The 21,302-nt window shown below is 38.7% G+C and overlaps 1 protein-coding gene across 7 annotated transcripts in view; it reads left to right on the top strand.

Annotated features, from left to right (window-relative positions):
- The window catches only part of NPHP1 (nephrocystin 1), a 37,920-nt gene extending 16,952 nt beyond the window's left edge, over nt 1–20,968 (top strand). The window contains exons 13-20 of one of the 7 annotated variants that reach the window (XM_067532801.1): nt 3,596–3,706; nt 5,866–5,948; nt 8,323–8,399; nt 9,911–10,010; nt 11,888–12,000; nt 16,654–16,727; nt 19,286–19,330; nt 20,584–20,968. In XM_067532801.1, the coding sequence (XP_067388902.1) occupies nt 3,596–3,706; nt 5,866–5,948; nt 8,323–8,399; nt 9,911–10,010; nt 11,888–12,000; nt 16,654–16,727; nt 19,286–19,330; nt 20,584–20,793 (813 nt within the window). In that variant the 3' untranslated portion in view covers nt 20,794–20,968. Of the gene's footprint in view, nt 1–3,595; nt 3,707–5,865; nt 5,949–8,322; nt 8,400–9,910; nt 10,011–11,887; nt 12,001–12,314; nt 12,494–12,764; nt 13,157–16,653; nt 16,728–19,285; nt 19,331–20,514 lie in introns of those variants that run through there. The other 6 variants (XM_067532800.1, XR_010917116.1, XM_067532802.1 and 3 more) reach the window with 6 other exon arrangements.
- Nucleotides 20,969–21,302: the final 334 nt, after the last annotated feature.

Here is a 21,302-nt window from a genome sequence, read left to right as displayed (position 1 = left end):
TCCACTGTACCAACCACCGTACCGAAAGAACAGACTACCTCGGCACCAGCGGCACTGACACAACATTCACAGTGACATGCACGAGAAGACATACCTCCATCATATTCCCCTCTTTACGGTACCGACAGATCATCATACATGCAGGCATCACAGTCATCCATCTCACCAATTCCCACTCCATTATCCAGCAATGATGGAGGACACTCACATGGAGGAGTCTTCTCCCCATACCAGTCTTCCCCAGTCAGAAGGGAGTCTGTCATCATTAAGATCGCTGACTCAAATTGAAAAGACTAAGAAGGAGTGGATTGAACAGATGAAACTGCTCTCTCAGAGATCTCTCTATTCACATGACGCTTCAGGGGATCTGTGCACATCCAATAGGGCCCCAACAGAGTGTGCCTTCAACATCAGTCACAGCTTTGGAAAAATCTGCTCCACCATCCCCAGGACAGGAGGGGAATCCTGAGGAGTCAGATGACGGGATACAAGAGAAGTCTCCAACCCACAACTCATCCTCATCTCTGGGTGAGGCAGTAATGCCTTCCATGCCGACCATGGCCAATGATTTCAAACAATTTCAAGAATTGTTCAAATGAATGGTATTTAGCCAGGACATACCTCTACAGGAAGTTGAAGAGACCCAGCACAAGCTACTGCAAATATTACATACATCAGTCAATACGAAAACAGCCCTGCCGATTAATGATGCAATAATGCAACCTGCCGATATCATCTGGCAAACATCGGCATCAATCCCATCAACCTGTAAGAGAGCTGGTAGGAAATACTACATTCCATCAAGAGGTATGGAGTTCCTGTTCACTCACCCTCCTCCCAATTCCCTGGTGGGTTGACACAGCACAACACAGGAGTAAACAATCTCAACCAAAATCCACTCCAGGCGATAAAGACAACAAACACCTAGACCTGTTCGGATGCAAGATGTATTCTTCAGCAACCTTGCAATTTAGAGTGGCTAATTATATTGTCCTATTAGCCAAATATGACCACGACAATTATGGAAAAATTAATGAACTAAGACAATACTTACCTTCACAAACAGACACAGCTTAAATCATTAGTAGACAAGGGTCAGTTAATTGCACAAACAGCTCTGCAGGCATCCCTCAATGTAGCAGATAAGGCAGCTTTCATGACTCCTGGCTCCAATCTTCCGGCATTCCGAGGGACCTGCAAACGAAGGTGGAAGATTTACCCTTTAATAAAGGCAAACTATTCTCTAAGAAAACTGATGAGACATTACACTCCATGAAGGACTCTAGGATGACCCTCAGAATCTTGGGGATATATATTCCATCGTTCAAAAGTAGGAGATGTTAGCCATACCAGAGGAGAGATTTCTCTTCCAACCAGCAACAAAGGCCTTATGATAATTACAGGCAGAAGCAGAAGCCACAGGGAAGGAGGCAACCATCAAACCAATCCATCTGCTCTCAACCAGCTCAGTCCAAGCAGTCGTTTTGAGGGCTTGGTCGAGGGTCTGAGACACATCCCACCAGCAGGAACACCAACCATTTTTGGACACTGGTTATGCCCTTTTTTCTCCAAGTGGGCAGCAATTACCACAGACAGATGGGCTCTAGAAATCATGTACACGGGCTACTCCATCCCCTTCATATCCATACCATGCACCCATCCACCCTCCCCATCCCTCTTTAGGGACCCCTCCCACAAGTACCTATTACAGCACTAAGTGCTCTACTTATTACAACTGGGAGCAATAGAAAAGGTCCCACCTCAATACAGGGACAGAGGATTCTACTCTCAGTATTTTCTTACATAAAAAAAGAACAGAGGGTGGAGACCAATTCTAGATCTGAGGGCTAAGTAAGTTCATCCGTGTTCAAAAGTTCAAAATGGTCACTTTAGCAACGATAATTCCTGCCTTGGAATGGGGAGATTGGTTTTCAGCCCTCACAAAACATATTTACAGAAATGGAAAATATTTAGTATATGGTGTCAAACAAAAACCATTCCCACGGCTTCGGTACCTTTATCACAGGTGCTTGAATAACTATTAGAATTAAAAACCGCTGATCTATCACTGAGTTCCATCAGGGTACATCTTGTGGCCATTAGCACACTCCATCAAAACCGAGAATCATCACCCATTTTCTCACACCCTATCATGAAACGTTTCTTGACAGGCCTTCAAAACCTATACCCAGAAATACATGAACCCACACCAGCTTGGGACCTAAACTTTGTGCTAAAAGCCCTCACGCGTCCCCCTTTCGAGCCCCTAGCCACATGCTCACTCCTTCATCTGTCAATGAAGGTAGCATTCCTAGTTGCCATTACCTCAGCGAGAAGAGTAGGTGAGATAGGGGCTCTTATGGCACACCCCCCATACCAATTTTTACAAAGACAAGGTCGCTATGAAACCTCATCCGAAATTTTTACCAAAGATACAATCTTCCTTCCATGTAAACCAAACCATATACCTGCCAACATTCTATCCCAAGCCTCACAAGGATCTATTAGCGGCTAGATGGCACATATTACACGTCCAAAGAGCACTATTATTCTACCTCATCAGAACCAAAGTGTTTAGCAAATCACCGAGAGTATTTGTCTCCATCACAGAATGTACAAAGGGCACCATAATATCCACCCAAAGACCATTCAGATGGATATCAGGATGTATACACCTATGTTACGAACCATCCAGGACAGAGCCACCAGCCCGTTTCAAAACTCACTCTACTAGAGCGATGGCAACCTCTGTTGTCTTCCTCAACAATGTTCCCATATATGAAATATGTAGGCTGGCCATTTGGACCTCCAAAAACATGTTTATAAATCACTATGTGATCATGATTAATGCAAATACGGACACTCAGGTAGGGTCCACAGTATTAACATCAGTTACCAGGACTACTCCGAAGTTCCCCCCACCAGCAATGGGACACTGCTCTACAGTCACCTGATGTGGAGCACCCATAGGGACATCACTTGAAGAAGAAGAGAAAGTTACTCACCTCGTGCAGTAACCGAGGTTCTTTGAGATGTGGGTGCTCTACTACCCCCCCTCTGGTTCCCCTGTCTCCTCTACTTCGGCGTATGTATATTTCTCCACAGTAGAGAAGGAACTGAGGGGGTCAGGCTGCGTGAGCAGCAGTTAGGGTGTCAACAGCACCGCGAGACACCCTCTGCGCATTCGTGGCCCATATGGGCACTGCTGCAGAAATCTCTGATCGATCGGCATAGGGACACACCAAAACCTGAAGTGGAGCACCCACAGGGATGTACATCTCAAAGAACCACGGTTGCTGCATGAGGTGAGTAACTTTCTCTTCTGTGATGCAAAATCTTCTCTCATTTGTAAAATGCTTTGAGAACCAATCATTACTAAAGGAATTACCTTTACAGATTAGCAGCATTTTATTGTAGAACAGAGAATGAGAACAGTATTTTTACTGAAAATTGAAACTTTATAATTAAAAGAAAGTAATGAATAATGAGATTGATTCTAGGATCTTCTGTAAAAGACTCAGTGTGTTCAGAGGTTTTTAAAAATGGGAATCTTGAAGATCTACACTCACATCTTATTTTTGTTTTAATTTATTAGGTAACTGGCATCTTACCCAGCTTGCTTGATGGTGACTGTTTTGTCAGGTCCAATTCTTCATCTCCAGACATTGGTATATTATTTGAACTTGGCATCACTTATATTCGCAATGTAAGCATGGCTATGTTTTCAAAACTGAGTGTTTTTTATTATTATTATTATTATTACCAGAATCTCAACATCAAACAATAGTAGTACAATAGAAAAATTTTTGTTTTTTATTTTTCCTTGGCTTTACTACAGTTTTTTTTAAAAGTGATTTTTAGTGCCAGTTAAACATTGGATTGACAGCAGTGGAAACTAAAGTCATATTTATTCACAGAAAAGGTATAATGTCCATCTCACCCCACCCACTACTCTATGTGGAGAATTAGTTTCTGCTCCTTTTTTAGCTATCAAAACACTTTCTCTTTCTGATCACTGGTTATCAGAAAGTTTTACTTGTCCTGAAAGCATTTTTATTGACCTTCCAAAGGTCTGATGTGCATTGTGATTATTAAGGACCAATTTCTTGTCATTCTGGTTAACATTTTGCTTTCCCCATTGCTTTCCAATTTTGTCATGATTTTTAGCTCATAATCAAATTGTTCAAGAATAATCTTTTATATAATTTGAAAGCTGAAAGTGCAAACTCTTTCAAAAATGTATAACATCCTGGTTTCTAGCTCCAGTTGGTACTATCTGTCTGATTGGGTACTTATAAGGATTGAAAATAGAGGGTGATGTGCAGAGAACCAGTTATCAGAAGGCACACGAACCCAAGAACTATGAGAGAGAAGAACAAAGCAGAGAGATTCCGAGCTTTCATTTTTGGTGGTTCATGAAATATTGTCTCTGAAAAATCACTTGTTCCTCTGTCTAGCAGTACTTTTTGCTGTTGGTTCAGGACAGAATATAGCAAGTTCCACATGGGTCATATAGTCGTTTGCTGCTGTGTCACCCCGTTAACCATGATTTTTTTCCTGTGACAGGTATTATGCTCTAGGTTTAGGAGAATTGTATATATAGATAGACTAGCTCTGTGTCTTTTGATCATTGGCTCTGGAGGGGTCTAATGGAGAATGATATCCTTCAGTATGCTATTTGTCTAGTCAGGATTTTATTAAGTATGTGCCTGTGGACAGAATATGGTTATACAAGGGCTAGAATTTGTGCAACCACCCTGTTGGATTTAATAATACCTAGCCCTTGTATAGCACTTTCTATCTGTTGATTTCAAAGCATGTTACAAAGAAGGTAAGGATCATTATCTCCATTTTACACATGGGGAAACTGAGGCACAGGGAGATGAAATGACTCCCCCAGGGTCACCCAGAAGGCCAATGATAGAGCTGGGGAATGAGACTCAGGACTGCTGAGTCCTAGTCCAGTGTTCTATCCACCAAGCAATACTGCCTACACTACAAGTAAAACAGTCTAGTGTTTGTGGTCACTGATATCGCAAAAATGGTTGTTATTGATTGATAAGTTTGGCTCAGTGAATTTTTTTTCTCAGAGCGTCACTAAAGATTGTTTGGTGGCTTTACAGCTATGCATTTCCTTATTGAGGGCTTGTCTACATGGTGCGTCAAAGCATGCCAGTGGGGTGAAATTTGTGAAGTGCAGTAATATATTTCATTCTAATCATCCTGTGTAGACCCTGCCAGTGTGCTTTAAAAGGTACCTACTTCATGTTAGCATAGTCATGTTAGCCCTCTGTGCTTTGTTGGTACTGTGTAGGCAAGCCTTTAATCTCTTGCTTTCTTTAGAATTGATCTTATCTTTGCATTTCCTGGCTTTCTAAAGCTTGTTAATTACAATATTTTTAAAGGTTTTGTAACTCTTAAATTACTATTATGATTTCTCAACCTCAACTCCAGTTTAACTAGTGGTGGTGGTTTTTTGTTTGGTAATGAAACTTCAAAGGCCTGTGGGCGGGCAGGTGTTTTGTTTGGGTTTTTTTTTATGTTCAGTGCAAACTAAGGGTAACTTTGGACACACAACTGGACAGATATTTTCATGTTGTGGTAATAGCTGCACAGTTGTCTAATTCCAGCCCAAACACAAACACATACATAACACACACAAGGTTAGCGCAAAAGACACTCCAAAGATGATGTGAGCAATACCCAATCCTTGGAAGTTTTCAAGGTATATTTACATAGTTCTGGAACCTCTCATATTTTTAAGGGAAATCTTTTGTCTGTGATTCCACAAAATGTTATTAATTTTTTAGGTTTTCTATTTTTAATTGGGTGAATAAGAAATTTTCTTCATCTCTTACTTTCTAGTCAACTGGTGAAAGAGGAGAGCTAAGCTGTGGTTGGGCGTTTCTAAAACTCTTTGACTCCAGTGGAATTCCAGTTTCTTCCAAGTAAGTTGGCTGTATTTTTCTCTGAGTATGGTGAGTGGGACTTCTTTTAAACTCATACTTTTGCTTACATTTTTTATATAAAAATGTTTGTTGTGGTTAGCAGTAGAGCTGAAATTTTACATGTATTAACTGTATGTATAAGGGCATATATATTACTTGCCGAAAAGTTAATCAGATTTGGAGTTCTAATATTCAGGTGATGCTAGAACTTCTAATCAGAATATTTCTGTCCTAACTGTCCTGCCCTTCTAAAGCCCTAAATTAAGTATTCAAAAACTAGAATGCAAGTGTAGTTTGCAAATCTTCGTTTACAGAATGATTGCTTTTTATCTAGGTTACTAAAGAAACATTAGGGTACGTGAAAAAAATTAAAAATCCAATTTATTAATCCCTATTGACACTGTTTATTTTTGCATTTATCTTGGCCTACACAGTGAAAATCAATTCAGTCACTTTAACTTTTTCATAGATTCATAGTCTATAAGGCCAGAAGGGACCACTGTGATCATTTAATCCATAGATCTTCTCTGGATTAATTCCCATTTGAACTAGAGAATCTCTTTTAGAAAAACATCCAATCTTGGTTTAAAAATTGGCAGTGATGGTGAATCCACACAACCTTTGATAAGTTGTTCCAATGATTGATTAACCTCACTGTTAAAATTCTGCATCTTGTTTCCAGTCTGAATTTGTCTAGCTTCAACTTCTAGCCTTTGGATCTTGTTAAACCTTTGTCTGCTGGACTGAAAAGACCATTATCAAATTTTTGTTCTTCATGCAGGTACCTGCAAATTGTGATCGTCACCCTTTAACATTCTCTTTATTAAACTGAATAGATTGAGCTCCTATATTTGTCTTTTGTTTATAGGTTTATGTCTTATGTTCCAAAAGTTTATGCTTCAGGGTTTCAGCCAGCCACCTGCAGGGGTCAGGAAGGGATTCCTTCTCTCCGCTTCCCTGTAATATATTGTGGGTTTTTTGGTCTCCTTCCTTTGAAGCATCAGAGATGGCCACAGCTGGAGATGGGACACTGGACGGGGTGTGCCATGTCTCTGAGGTGGCACCAAACATTCTCTCTGGAGCTAACTGTAGGACTAACCATAAGTGGGGTCAGCGTAGGGTACCAGGGCGTAGGCAGTCTGAATTAGCAGTCGCAGCTGGGCTGAGATCCATACATCAAGGAAGGCAGTTGGTTAGCAGGGCTTGGGGAATTGCTAGGGCCGGGTTCCATAAGCAAGAGTTGAGGTCAGAGTTAGGCTGAAGTCAGAGATCAAAGATCAGATGTAGTACTAAGCTGGAGTCAGGAGGCAAGAGTCAGGGTCAGAGTCGAGCTGGGGTTGGAGACTGGCAGTCAGGAGACGAGGTGAGGTCTGGAGTCGCACCAAATAACAAACTGCTTTCAATGAAACCAGCCTTTGAAGAGTAGCATCATCCCCCTGAGGGAGCCCAACACCAGGTGCAAATCTTTTCTGACCATAAGAACCTTGACTATCTGCCTAAGGCTCAAGTATACAGCACAAGAGAAAACAGTTTTCTACTCCATTTTTCTTTTAGTGTATTGTTATATCCTTCCATGAGTCACGTTGTGCCCTGCTGCCAATGCAGTGACGTTAATACAGTGTCTAGAATGTTGAAACTCTAAATATGTTTATCTTCAGGATGAAAACTTGCAAGCTTGGATGGCTAAACTTTGGCTCCTGCGTTAGGCCCCAAAGTCATTGTGGATTTAGGAGCCTGGCTTAAGTTATACAAATTTTAAAATTTCTTCAGTTTAGTAGAAGTATTGAGTAGTAAGTAAGCAGAAATTTTGTGCCTGTTAAGTTACCAAATTTATTGAAACATGAGAAATGTCAGAAAGTTGAGTCTAGAATTGTCCATTGGAAATGTCATCTTTGAATGATTGAGCAGTGTAAACACAATCTGTTTCACATTTTTAAAATGTATTTTTATAAATACCTCTGGTTGCTGTTTGAATGAACTAATACAGTTGACATAGATGAAGACTTCAGTTTGTGAATACATGATTGAGAGGAGACCTCTGTTCAGACCACAGAAATACAGGTTTTGGGAGATTAAAACATGATGAATTTTTTGTTATATTTCATTTTAAACAATGCTATTGGAGTTACATTTAAGAGAATTGATGCTATTGATTGTTTTCAAATGTGGCTAATTTGCTACTGTAAAAGAGAAGCTTCTACTGTTGTAAGTGATTAAGCAAAATAAGCTCCTACTAAAATATTAGTCATAAAAACTGGGTCTCTTTCCTTTAAAAATAAGAGAGATCTTTGCTTCATTTTCAGAGAAAAGTGATGCTTTTGTTTTCATTTTCCCCTCGTTATGTTTATTAAAGTATATTACTGTTTTTCTACAGGACATATGAGCTCCTTTTGAATGGTGGCACACCTTATGAGAGAGGTATTGAGGTGGACCCATCAATATCAAGAAGAGGTAAAGTTTCACATGTACATTACATAAATGAAATGACGCACAAAAATTGGGTACTGTATTTTGCAACCTTGTAAGCTTATAAATCCTCTGAGGTTCTGAGTGGAGCATAGAACTATGCTTGACATTCAGTTCCCCTGTGGCAAATTGCAGGGAGAAGAAGAAGAGCAGTCATGAGCTCATAAATTACTTTATTTTACAAATAATGAGGAAATTGTCTTTATTCTGAACTTGTTACTGATCTTCATTCATGCCAATGTATTATCACTATTATCTATAGTATGTACAATTATGTACTTCAAATGGAGACAAGCAGGACGAAACTTGTAATAAAGCAATAAAAGCAAGACGATGATAGTTTTTATTGCCACTTTTTTTTGATAACCAGCATTATTCAGACTTGGTTTCAACTTGCACCAAAATGTGGTTACCCCAAACAAATGGCAAACTTTTTTTATAACACATCCTTCCAAATAAGCTATCTATGCCTGGATTATCTTAAATAGGTTTAGTAGGGGAGGGCACAACCCAGCTTCCATTAAATTATCCCTTAAAACAGTACCACAAATGAAGGGACAGAGAGAGGTTGTTTGAGTGCTGGTTAGGAGCATTCTTCTGTTTGTGTGTGTGAGTAATTTGGTATTAACGTTGGTAGGTGTCATAATTATTTAGGTCAATGTTACTCTTTCTTTGTTTTAAGAGTTCCATGATTTTTAATGGTTGAGATTTGTTTTTTTGATTTTTTTTTTTTTAAATGGATGTGTTCAATAGTGTATTGTTTCTTGAATTGCACTTAGCAACCTTAGCTAAGTTACTTCTTACGGAATTTGTTGTGTGTCTCTGTGCACATCCTCTATTAATGTAAATGAAATTTAACCGTAAGTGGGTTCAAATGATGCGCTGTCTATATTTTAACAAGGGGGTGCCCCCAATATTCCTCCTTAGCTATGATAAACTCCATTTGCCAGAGGTGCTTGTTGTTGCAGACCGTGGACAACCGTGGCCTCTCCCAACTCCCTCCAAAACAATGCATCTCTTTTTTGTTCTGTCTCATTTGCCCCTCCCCTTCTCAGCATTGTTTCAAGGATACAAATAGGATGAAAGAGCATATGTCTCCACTTTGACTGAAAAAACATACCTTGGTGCCAAGCTTTCCTTCAAAGATAAGCACTGACTGTGCTATGCCCTTCTCAGGCGTAAGATGCACCCCAAAGTTACACATGTATTAAAATAATATATCAGAAAAAAGTTCTTTGGCACTTGCTGCCTAGATCATGAAGTTATGCATGTGCACTTATGAGCTGTTGACCTCAGAATGTGCTAATTTTAAATGTTTTTCTTCTTGGTTCAAAATCATAAAGAAAGTTTCCTTTTCATGCTTGAAAAGTAGATTTGGAATCTTAGCTTCACTTTGCCATGTGCATATTTAAATGTGCCTTCTCATTTTATAATACTCTAGCTTCAAAACATCTGATTTCATTTTTTATGTGTATTTCAACTGTTTATGTCTTAAGCAAGTGGTGGTGTTTTCCTTCAGATGATAACACTGAAGAAACAGCCTCAACTTCTAGTGAAACTGAGATCATTAAGCACACGATTAAAAGGCATCCTGAAGTAAGTGTTCTACACGTAGAAAAATAATGTGAAGATCTGTCCCTGATAATTTGTGTCAGTGGATCAATTCTAATTTAACACATAACTTGAAAAAGCTGATCACCAAGAATTGTCTGTGTTTTTGGTTTTAGAAAGCTTCTATTTATATATTTATATAGTCTCAGTTACCATAGTCTAAATACATATTCCAGAAATGTTATTCAAACCTCACAATTCATGAGGTGGGGAAGTACTGTTATCAGGCAAAATGAGTGTTCCCTGACGTCACATAGGAAAACTGCCGGAACTGGGAACTAAAGCCAGCCTCCTGTGTCCTGCTCCACTGCCTTAAGTACAAGGCAATCCTTCCTCTTTATAGGTCCCCTAGTGGAGAGAGTGCTTACCCCAGAAGAGTATCGTCTATGGAAAATAGTGACCATTGAGGCTGCGTATGTTCCCCTCAAAGAACTGAATGTGTGGTACAGGGTATATAATGATCATTGGTAGGGTATCCTGCTAAGGAAGCAGGACCTTGAAGAACTCACAAGACCACCATGCGGGATGAGGAAGCAAGGAAGTTAGTTCCCTTAGCAACACTACTAATGTCGATAGTGACTTATCATATATTATTGGCACACTGTGATTTCTTTTCATTCAAGACAAGATCCCCTTTTCTAGAACTAGAAGGGTAGCCGTGTTAGTCTGTATACAGCAAAAACGAGAGTCCTGTAGCACCATAAAGACTTAACAAATTTCTGCAGGCATAAGCTTTCGTGGGCTGCAGTGCGTCTGACAAAGTGGGTTGCAGCCCACGAAAGCTTATGCCTGCAGAAATTTGTTAAGTCTTTAAGGTGCTACAGAACTCTCGTCATTTTTCCTAGAACTGCTTCACTAGAGGAATCTAAAAAATGGGAGTGACATTAATGGAAGAAAGTAGCAAAACATGCTCTCTTATAAAACAGCAGATACTGTTTGATGGCATCACTAGTAAAGATATAGAGAACAATTTGCTTCACATTTTGCTTTGTCTCTAGATGTACAAGTTGGGTCATCCTATTTGAGGGACTGGAGTTATTTAGTAAAAAAAAAAAAAAAAAAAGGGTGTGAAACTGGAGGTACTTAAGGATTCAAGCTTGATACAAGTCTTTGGATTTATATGTGGTTAAAGCTGAAGGAGCTACAGCAGTTCACACCAACTGAAGATCTGGCCCAGACTTTGGAAGTCTAGAGAATGTTTTGTGGTGCTATGGTGAAGATCAGTTTGTGACATATACGTGAATTAAACATAGGCACACGGAGAACTCTTTTGGTCCTTAGAATGTACATGGTTACTATTTCAAGATTCATACATAATTTATACTTTGTATTGGAGAGTAAACTTCTTTAAGAGTGGGGTCTGAATTCAGACTGGCAATATTGCAGCAGTTGCTGTATAAACTAATTTGGCAATTATGGCTTGATCTTCCCCCTTTGTAGTCCATGGGTGTTTTGTGATTGACTTCATCAGAAGAATAAGACTCTTTAAAGAACAATTTAGTCTCTCCAAAATGTCTCCTGCGTAGGGATTTGTTGTTGCCTGGGAAAAATCTGAAATTAGATGTGCATTTTAATGACTGTCCTTTCATTTACATGATCAAACTCACAATACTTTTGACTAGCTCTCAGTTTTTTCCTCTTCTAAACAGTTTGAGTCATTTGTTTGTGGCACTGATTTGCTTCTCAGTCTATGCACAAAGCACGTGGTCATAGTGATGGCTTTGTGAGTCTGTAACTTCATATAATATATATTTATTCACATACATATTCACATACATTGATTAAGCTGGAAAACATATTACAGCCATATGGGAATGTATTTTGAATACAAATCTATAACTTTTCATTTCTCTTTCTAACAGTCTGCTACCGGAAACACTAATTGGCAGTATGTGTTACATGCATCTCTTGATATTTTATCGACAAATTCTCAGTGATGTGCTCCTGAAGGACAGAATAAGCATGCAAAGTGCTGGTAAGAATTGTTGTTCTGGTGAAAGAGTTAGATGGGAAAAGGTAGTGTTGGTACTCTATGCTTCTGGTCACTTTTTCAGGAAGGAAATGTTTCCAAAATTATCAGAAGTTAGGCCCAGCAAAATATAGTACAATACCTGCACCCAAGTTGTATATATTTTACTTTTCTAAAAAGAAGTTTAAAGATTTGCACAATATAATAGATCTCAGCTAATTAGGATGAAGTTGTTATTTTTGTAATGTTGCAATCATTTGTCATTAACTCCAGTTAATGCCTTATGTTAACTGCCTTATGTTTCTTGTTGTCTTATGCAGTTTTACTTATATGTTCCAGTTTTCAGAAGTATGAACGAAAGTAGCAGACCGTATCTAGAGTGTATAGACATTCTAACCATTAAGTCTGGAGTAACTTCATTTGCAATTTCCAGTGGAAACAGAATGAAACATTTTCTCCCTCAGCCACTTTTAGAGAGTCTTTCTTTTTTTAAGTTTAAGTATTTCTTTGTATTTCATGCTAGTAATATTTTAACTTACATCAAATGAGTTGTCATATTTGATTAAAGTTCTTGCAGTGGAATACAAACATTACAAGAATAGTTTTCTTTTCAGTGAAGTGTAAAGCACATAAGTCTACTGTAAAAAAATTTATTTTGAAGAAGAAGTATTTATTGCAACCCTTGTGGTCCTTCTTCACCAAACATTCACGGAAGAATTAGGAATTCTTCATCGTTCAGAATCACAGTGTTGCATTCTCTGTGTTTCCAGGTCATCTCCAGATTCTGCTGCAGTGCTTTAACAAAGCTGAGAATGTATGTGCGCAGCATACAGCATGATAGTGAAGGTCCCTAAAGGAGGGCTTTTTTCACTCTTGAAAGTGTTTACAAGTGCCTTTAACTGCCAGGATCAAACCTTACTTGTTCATTCTTTATGTGCATATTCTTATGATACCTGTAAACAAACAGGAGAGTGTTTCTATCATTATGATTAATAATTCTTTTGACATTTCCCTAATCATGAGGGTAGGCAAAAGAGGCATAGAAGAGCTCTTAAAATCTACGTCTGACTGCGGAAAGAATATAATCAATTAAATATTAACAGATACAGTCTTAGACATATTCCTTTCAGTAAAAGTATAACAATTTTACTGTATTATCTAATTGTGGCTATTTTAAAAACCACAATATAATAAATTACAAGAGTTAACCAGAGTGTAGTAGGTTGTTGTTTATTCATACTTCGGAATGAGGGTATCTGAAGATTTCTTGGTTTTTCTTCTCTCCCCCGCATTAGGCTTTGAAAATAATGTACATTTACTCCCATGATAAAGGACTTCTGTAGTGTTCGTACCAAAAAACTTAAGCCAACATTTCTAGTTCATATTTAGGTATCCAAATAGGTTTTAATTTTCAAAGGTGCTCAAAGTCATAATTCCCATCATGGTTTCCAGAGAGGTAACCTGTGATTTCTCAGGACCATGGCCACCATCTCCAGCCCAAACTACAGGCCCTCCACTTGACAGTGTAGCTGCTTCATGGCTAACACCAGTAGAAATGACTTACTCGAAAAACATTCAGAAGGTGCTTCTGAAAAGCAGAAAGCTTGCAATGAGATGTATTTACCTGGCCAAATGGAAAAAATGTCTGGTCTCAGCAGAGAAGTCTCTCTTCAAGGCAGACTTCCATTAACCACACTGTGGATTATCTGTTGCACCAAAAACATCGATGCCTGTCGTTAGTTCCATTAAAGTACATTTGGCAGCTATTTCACCATTCCACCCACTGGATAATAGACCGAGTTTTTTTCAATCCCATACCTATCAGATTTCTAAAAGAGCTGCACAGATTATACCCTCTGGTTCAACAACCTGTTTCCCTGTGGAATCTCATCCTGCTAACAAAGTTAATGTGGCATCCCTTTGAAGTTCTTGTGACATGCTCTCTACTTCCCCTCTCTTTGAAAGTGGCATTTTTGGTTCCAGTAACCTGAGCAAGGAGAGTGGGCAAACTGAAAGCCTTGGTCTCAGAACCTCCGTACACGGTTGTCCATAAGATTAGAGTTTACCTATGCCCTCACCTGAAATTCTTGACAAAGTAGTTTCCAGTCTCCACATGAACCAGGACATTTATTTGCCAATATTTCTTCCCAAAGCCTCATATGCACATAGATGAGCAAAAGCTTCATTTGTTGGATGTGAGGAGAGCATTGGTTTTCTACTTGGACGGCACCAGACCGTTTCGCTCCTCAGTGCAGTTACTTGTCACAATTGCAAACAGAGTGAACTGCACATTGGGTTCCACTCAGAGGATGAGGGGGGATTTGATAGCAGCCTTTAACTGCCTGAAAGGGGGTTCCAGGGAGGATGGAGCTAGGCTATTCTCAGTGGTGGCAGATGACAGAACAAGGAGCAATGGTCTCAAGTTGCAGTGGGGGAGGTCTAGGTTGGATATTAGGAAAAAGTTTTTCACTAGGAGGGTGTTGAAGCACTGGAATGGGTTAGCTAGGGAGGTGGTGGAGTCTCCATCTTTAGAGGTTTTTAAACTGTGGCTTGACAAAGCCCTGGCTGGGATGATTTAGCTGAGGTTAGTCTTGCTTTGAGCAGGGGGTTGGACTAGATGACCTCCTGAGGTCCCTTCCAACTCTAATCTTCTGTGATTCTATGATTTCCTCCTGGATTTCCTTTTGCATTGGTCGAGCTATCAGCTAACTAATGTCATGCTGTTCCCAAGAGTACTGGCTCATTCGACTAGAGTGCAAGGAGCGTCACCAGCTTTCCTAGTGCAAGTTCCTGTTGAAGACATTTCTAAGACAGCAACCTGATCATCAGCTCATGCTTTTGTTGCTCATTATGCCATTTCCCATTAGTCCAGGAATGATGCCAGTTTTGGACAGATTGTTCTTCAGTCACTGTTCAGGTAGACTCGAAGCCCACCTCCATTTTATTTTGCTTGTGAGTCACCTGCAGTGCAATGGACATGTGCAATCACTGAAAGAAAAAGAAATGGTTACCTACCTTTCTCTAGCTATTGTTCGAGTTGTGTTGCACATGTCCATTCCACAACCTGCCCTGCTCTCTATCGGAGTCTGATAAGAAGGAACTCATGGGGATCAGGGGCAGCTTTGCCTTTTATACCAGCTGTGACCTGTCCGTGCCTAGGATAGCCACCTGAAAATGCCAAGGTCAGGGCAGGCTGCAAAAAAGGAAAGCAGTTTCTCTCAGCCCTGGTGGATAACACTGAAGTTAGACTTCCCAACCAGCCACAACCAATGCTTCTGATTCCCCTCGCTGGTTATCAAGAAGCTAAAACAAAATATACACAGCCCCCTTTACTGCCTTTCAGTCTCAAGTTCCCAATTAACCAGTAGGTCCAGTAAAGAGAGAAGTTATTGAAAACTCTGTGCTCTTTACCAGAAAGGTTCTTCTGATCCCCAAAGTGTCAGCTACATATCAAATCATTATAAGTTTGGATCTTACCCAAAATACCATGCTGCCAGCCAATCCTTTAGTAATTAAAACTTAAGGCTTATTATAAAAGGAAAGAAACAAACTATAAGATAAATGTAAAAGGATTAAAGCAATCGGATACATGCAAATGATTTGAAAGTCCATATATATCAGGTTTTCATTAGAATTGTGGGGTTTGCAGGCTTGCATAGTCCCTCTGGTATACATCCAGTACCTGGATGGGTCTTAGTCCTTTGTTTCAGAGCTTCAGTTGTAGATGAGTTATTGATGCACAGGTAGGTGAAGGCTAAAGACAATATGGATGTGGTGCAGCTGTCTTTTATGTCCCTTTGCCATGCTGCTTGTGGAAATTTACAGAAATAAGATGGAGTCCATGGTCACATGAGCAAGTCCTGGTGACTTATAAGGTGTAGCCCTTCGTTTCTTTCCCTGGGTTATTGTACCTTTGAGTTCCTTTAATGGGCCAATAAGCAACTAGTGCTGCTGCCATCCTGTCTGGGGTGTCGCCCAGAAACATAGCACAATTTGAACTACAGATACATCAAACATATCCATAACTTCCAATACAAATATGACACATACACATAAACAATATCATCATACTTAGCAAATTATAACCTTTCTAATGGTACCTGACATGGCCTATCTCATATGAATTATTGTCATTTTGACATATTGATGTTAGATAATATCATAAATGGTCCCCCAATCCATCCAGCGTCACACCAGCATGAAATGGCGCACTGTGACAGAGGGCACTCAAGCTACCCCCACAGGTACCGCTGTGTAAGAAAAACAAAGCAAGATGGATGTTGTTCAGAGCTATGTAAAAGTTATTTGTATATTTTTTTAAATAACTAATACTCCTGAATTAAGCAGTTTAAAATGCCTATTAAACAATATAAATAAAAGTGTTCACTGTTGTGTAACTTTCCTGACACATTTTGAAAACGGTAAATTACTAGCATTTAGTAAGCCTTGAATATTTCACCTTTAAAATGGGAATACAATAGAACAGAACAATAGTTTGCATTATCTTCAGGGGATATTCAAAATCATGAGAGAGTGCAATGATATTTTATTAATGCTGACATTCTTCTGAGTCATTTTTAGTGCTGAAGTAATTGTAGTTTTATTTAAAATCTCACTAATCATAATAGAGATAACAAATACACTTGTTTTCCATTTCAGATTTAATCAGTAATCCTATTTTAGCAACTTTCCCCAAACTCCTGGAGCAGCCTGACCTTATGGATGCGCTTAGGGTATGTAATACATAGTATATTGATATGACACTTCTAGGCTTTTAAGATTTTACTCATGATTTGGTATTTTTTATCTTGTAAGTAGAAAATGGAAAAAGCAAATGATAGAGAAACTATAGTTCTTTCAAGCCTGCATTCTTCTTGTACTTGATTGCCTTCCTTAATTATGATGCAAATGATAAATGTGATAGAAGCAAAGCACAAAGATGTATAAATACTTATTTAAAATTTTCCCATAATGTCTGGAGACAGATTTTTTTGGGATGGGACAGGGGTGAACTATTTAACAGGAAAGAACTGAACAATTTAATTTTCTAATTATCCTTATTGACATGTGGAGTTTTTATCCTATCTATATATTTTAGGTACTTATGTGGTCCCCACTGTCATAGTATAGGAGCAGCTCACAATCTTTAATATACTTATCCTCACAACATCCCTGTGAGGCAGGGCAGTGCTGTTATCCTCATTACACAGATGGGAACTGGCATGGAGAAACTAAGGGTCAGATTTTTAAAGGTACTTAGGCACCTGGTTTCACCTTTAAATACCTTTACAAATTTGTTGCTAAATGAATTGCCTTAAGTCACACTGGAAATCTGTGACAGAGTAGGGAACTGATCTCTTGTCTCCTGAGTCCCTAGCTAGTGCCCTAACCACTACACCATCCTTCCTGTCAATATAATGCCCTTGTTCTGATTAATAAATCCTCTCTGGTTTGGATTTACAGATTATGCATGCTGCAAAGTGTGTTCAGGTGTTGCTGAGCATCATTAGCATGTGGTTTCTTGGGGGTGGAGCACTGATTAAAAGTGGTTCTACCTATAGTGTCATTAAAGTGGATGGTGGTCTGACACTGAGAATAGGTGCAATTTATAAAATTGTAACTAAGCAACACTGTAAAACAGCCACTTTGAAAATCTGTGTATCTAAGTGTTCTCCAAACACTCTCTGGTGTCATACATAGTGCCAGAGAGTAATGACTGTTACGTTTGCCGAATAGAAACCATTGCTCAAAAATGTCATTGCAATATGGATTGTAAAGAATACAAACTATGTAAAAGTGACTGAACTCAGATACGATAAAGTTATTGCATTATATTGTATTATATATTATATCAGCAAATGAATTGAAATAGTACAATTTAAAAGCAGACATTTAATTTTACTGACTAACAGCTTTAATTTTTTTTCATACTTACTGCTTTTCAAAATTTGTTAACTGATTAAATTCAGCCAGTACTAATCAGGTGTTTTTCTGTCAGAGAAATGGACATGCTCATCAAGCAAAATGCAGATTTTTTGTGGCATCAGAAAGTATTTGGCATTCCAATGTTATCTGTAAAATGTAGGGTTTCAATTTAAAAAAATATTTAACCTATGTAGTTGTGAATATAACCTTACAGATGTAAACCAATGCACTGCTATCTTCCTGAGTCTGCAGACAGACTGAAAGTAGCTCTGAGGTGTGAACTGCCCTGATCATTTCAGTGTGATGTTAAGTAAGTTGACTGCTAATTGCCTTAGCAGAAACATTTACAGCCACAAAATTGATGTTCCTCAAAAATAAGGTTGCAGATTAAAAATTTGTAAATCACTGAATATTCTGTCACTTGAATTTTTTTAAAATTTAAAAAAAAATATTTTTAGTCTTCAGTTTTTCTCCTTGTCTACACTCACATCAGTTCAAGTTAAGGAACTAAAGTTAAATGTGATTCTACCTCAAACTGTTTGGTCACCCAGTCTGAAGAAGGCCAAACTGTTTTAGAATTGCTTTCTAAAAACTGATCTCCCTTAGATAATTTTTAATGGGATTCTGAATAAGTTAGAAGCAACTTCTGGGGGGTTTCTATACAGTTTGGTCCCGCAGTCATTCATTTAAATAACATTAATACACATTTTGACCGATTCCTTAAACATAGGAAGGCCAAGTACAGATGTGAACTAAACGAAAAATAAACTCCTATACAATTCCTGATTGAAACTCCATGGATTTTGGCAAAAATTCCCTTGGTGAGATCTCATTGATTTTGAGGATAGACTGGGCTGACTTCATCAAAACTTCCAGCAAATTACCACTGCCCCTGGAAATAACAATAATTATGCACCCTTCTGACAGAAGGGACATGGAAACCACCTCTATTTATTCCGTAAGTCCTTCTGGTCCTCTTTGGGTCTATGGCATCTTCCAGATGGTGAGATGAATGCTAGAGTATTTCTGGTCTCCCAGAGGTACTTAAAAGTTCCAGGAACAATGCCATTTACCTCTCATCCATCAAGTTGAAGTCCTGTCCTGCTAAACATGCTTGTTTTGGAGAATTTATGGCAGTGGCTAGAAAGTTAGGTGGAGGGAGGACAGATCCTGGATTTATGCCAGAAAGCTCCGCATCCTGCTTCGTGCCCTCATTTGCTCTTTGATGTCTGATGACAATATTCCAAGTATCAACCGGATTAAATCAAATCAAAGAAATGCCTTTTGCAGCTCAGAAACCCTCCTTATATGCATCTTCACAGCCTTCCAAACTCAGCCTGAAGTCAAATTCTGTGTTTTATTTTAGAGCGCTTGGGCAGAAAAGGAAAGCACATTAAAGCGATCAGAAAAGGTAATAAAAACCAGGTTTTTTTCTGTGAGATATTAAACCTAATCCAAGACAGAGGTATTGCTATCAGTGCTGTAACTAGATGGAATCATTTCTATCATTAACATTTATAGTACTTACTTCTTCTGTTAATGACAGAAATGGGGTTAGAAGAAGTAAGTACCATCCTATAAAAGCAGTTCTTCCATCTTTTCCATACTTGTAGTATAGTTGCAAACCAACGAAGAAGGGATATGATGTTAGCTTGTAATTATAGCCAGCTTGCCTCTGTGTTAATATATGATCATCATCAGGTTGCTTTGCAACAGTCTTACTCCATAAATGTAAATATCCCCTAATGGTTTTTGGTCAGTGTAATATGTCAGACTATTTTATTTTATAAACAAATAACATTGAATTTACATGTTTTATTGGTTGTGGGCCACATGCTTTTAAAGTTGAACTGCGAAGAATAAAAAGGTACCCTTTGTAGTTTTGTTGGGGCTTGAACCAAAGGCCATTGAAGTCAGTGGGAGATTTGGATCGGGAACTTGAGATATAAAGATTACCTCAGTTTTTCCCATAATAAATAAACTGCCCCCCAACAAAACCAGTGAAGACAAAACTGGAAATGCCTGGTATTTCTAATGTGAGAACACAAACAGAAAAAACAATTTTTCTGGGGGGAAAGAAAGGCAGCTTTAAGACTGTCTGTATATGGTAGATTTTAAAGGAGCAGTAAAAGATGCACATTTTTTCCCCTTTACACTTAACAGTTTCAAGGTTGTTTTGGGGTTTTTTTTCAGTTAAGCTCCTTTTACAAAGGAGCTCACTTGTAAGATGTTTTATCAGGAGTGTCACAAAATAGAATTGGCACTTGCTGGCACCACTGTACTTTAGTACATTAAAGTGTAGTGCAAGAAAAGTTAGGGCTAAACATTTTAAAATACACCAAATTAGGCACAATAAACATCAATGTACATTATAATATCAATGCTGACATTTACATGCCACAGTAGTTTGTTGAAGCATTGTGAGTTTGTCAACTCAGGCTATCTAAAGATGTTCCTGGGAACTGGGGGTAAAAGTCAGTAGAATTCCTGTATCTTCTTGGTTTAGTTTTGTACATATGAATCTCTAGAAATGTTTTCAAACAGCATAGGCTTGTGCTGGGGTCTTTCTGAATGATTTCATTTTCTTATTTTTAGAGAGACCAAGAATTTCTGAAGTCTGTGTTTTTCTTGGTGTACCATGACTGTGTCTTCCCTCTTCTCCAGTCCACTTTCCTTCCTGAGTACAAGTGGGCAGAAGAAGAGTCTGAAGCCTCGCGCTGGAAAGTGATTGCTGACTTCCTGAAGCAGAACCAAGAAAAGGATGGTGCGCTATACTCTCTGCTCTCCTCAGAAAGTGTTCACAAAGCTTTTGATATTTCAGAGATCACATACGACTTCTTAGGGCTGGCGAGAAAGAGCAGTGCCTCAGTTTGAGTCGACTTTAAGGCACTTCCCCTGTAGCGTATACAAGAATAAATTAAAAATATAATTAATCATCTGACCAAAATGAGAGGATTATATTACCATGTGCTTTGGGTTTATTGTTTGTCGCAAGTAAAGTGTATTGTACATCACATTATTTGGACATTTAATAAACATCCTTTTTTATACAGCATATACTAATAGTTTATAGCACATTTTATCTCCTTATCTATATGATTTTTAAAGAAACTTGTTTTCATTTTTAAATGAGTACAATTATCAGTAAAATCCATTGCTCCTCCTGTTTTGTGTAGGTGAGTATTATGAAGGACCCCATAAACATTCACAAAAGTAACTCATTCTCCTCCTGCAAAAATCCTCCTTAAAACTCTCCTTTGTGGTAATACTTACAAAAACCAGTGAGGCTGCTGGTGTGCTGAGACCACGATCTGTCATACCGAGACCAATGTTGTCTCATTGTTTCCTTGTACTCCCCCATCGGTCTGCCTTTATCTATCTGT

The sequence above is a fragment of the Emydura macquarii genome, unplaced genomic scaffold, assembly GCF_026122565.2.
Source record: "Emydura macquarii macquarii isolate MOO-44397 ecotype Brisbane River unplaced genomic scaffold, CSIRO-AGI_Emac_v2 contig_3305, whole genome shotgun sequence".
NCBI classification, from domain to species: Eukaryota; Metazoa; Chordata; order Testudines; family Chelidae; genus Emydura; species Emydura macquarii.
The sequence above is the reverse complement of the archived record's forward strand: the minus strand, read 5'-3'. Positions and strand labels throughout refer to the sequence as shown.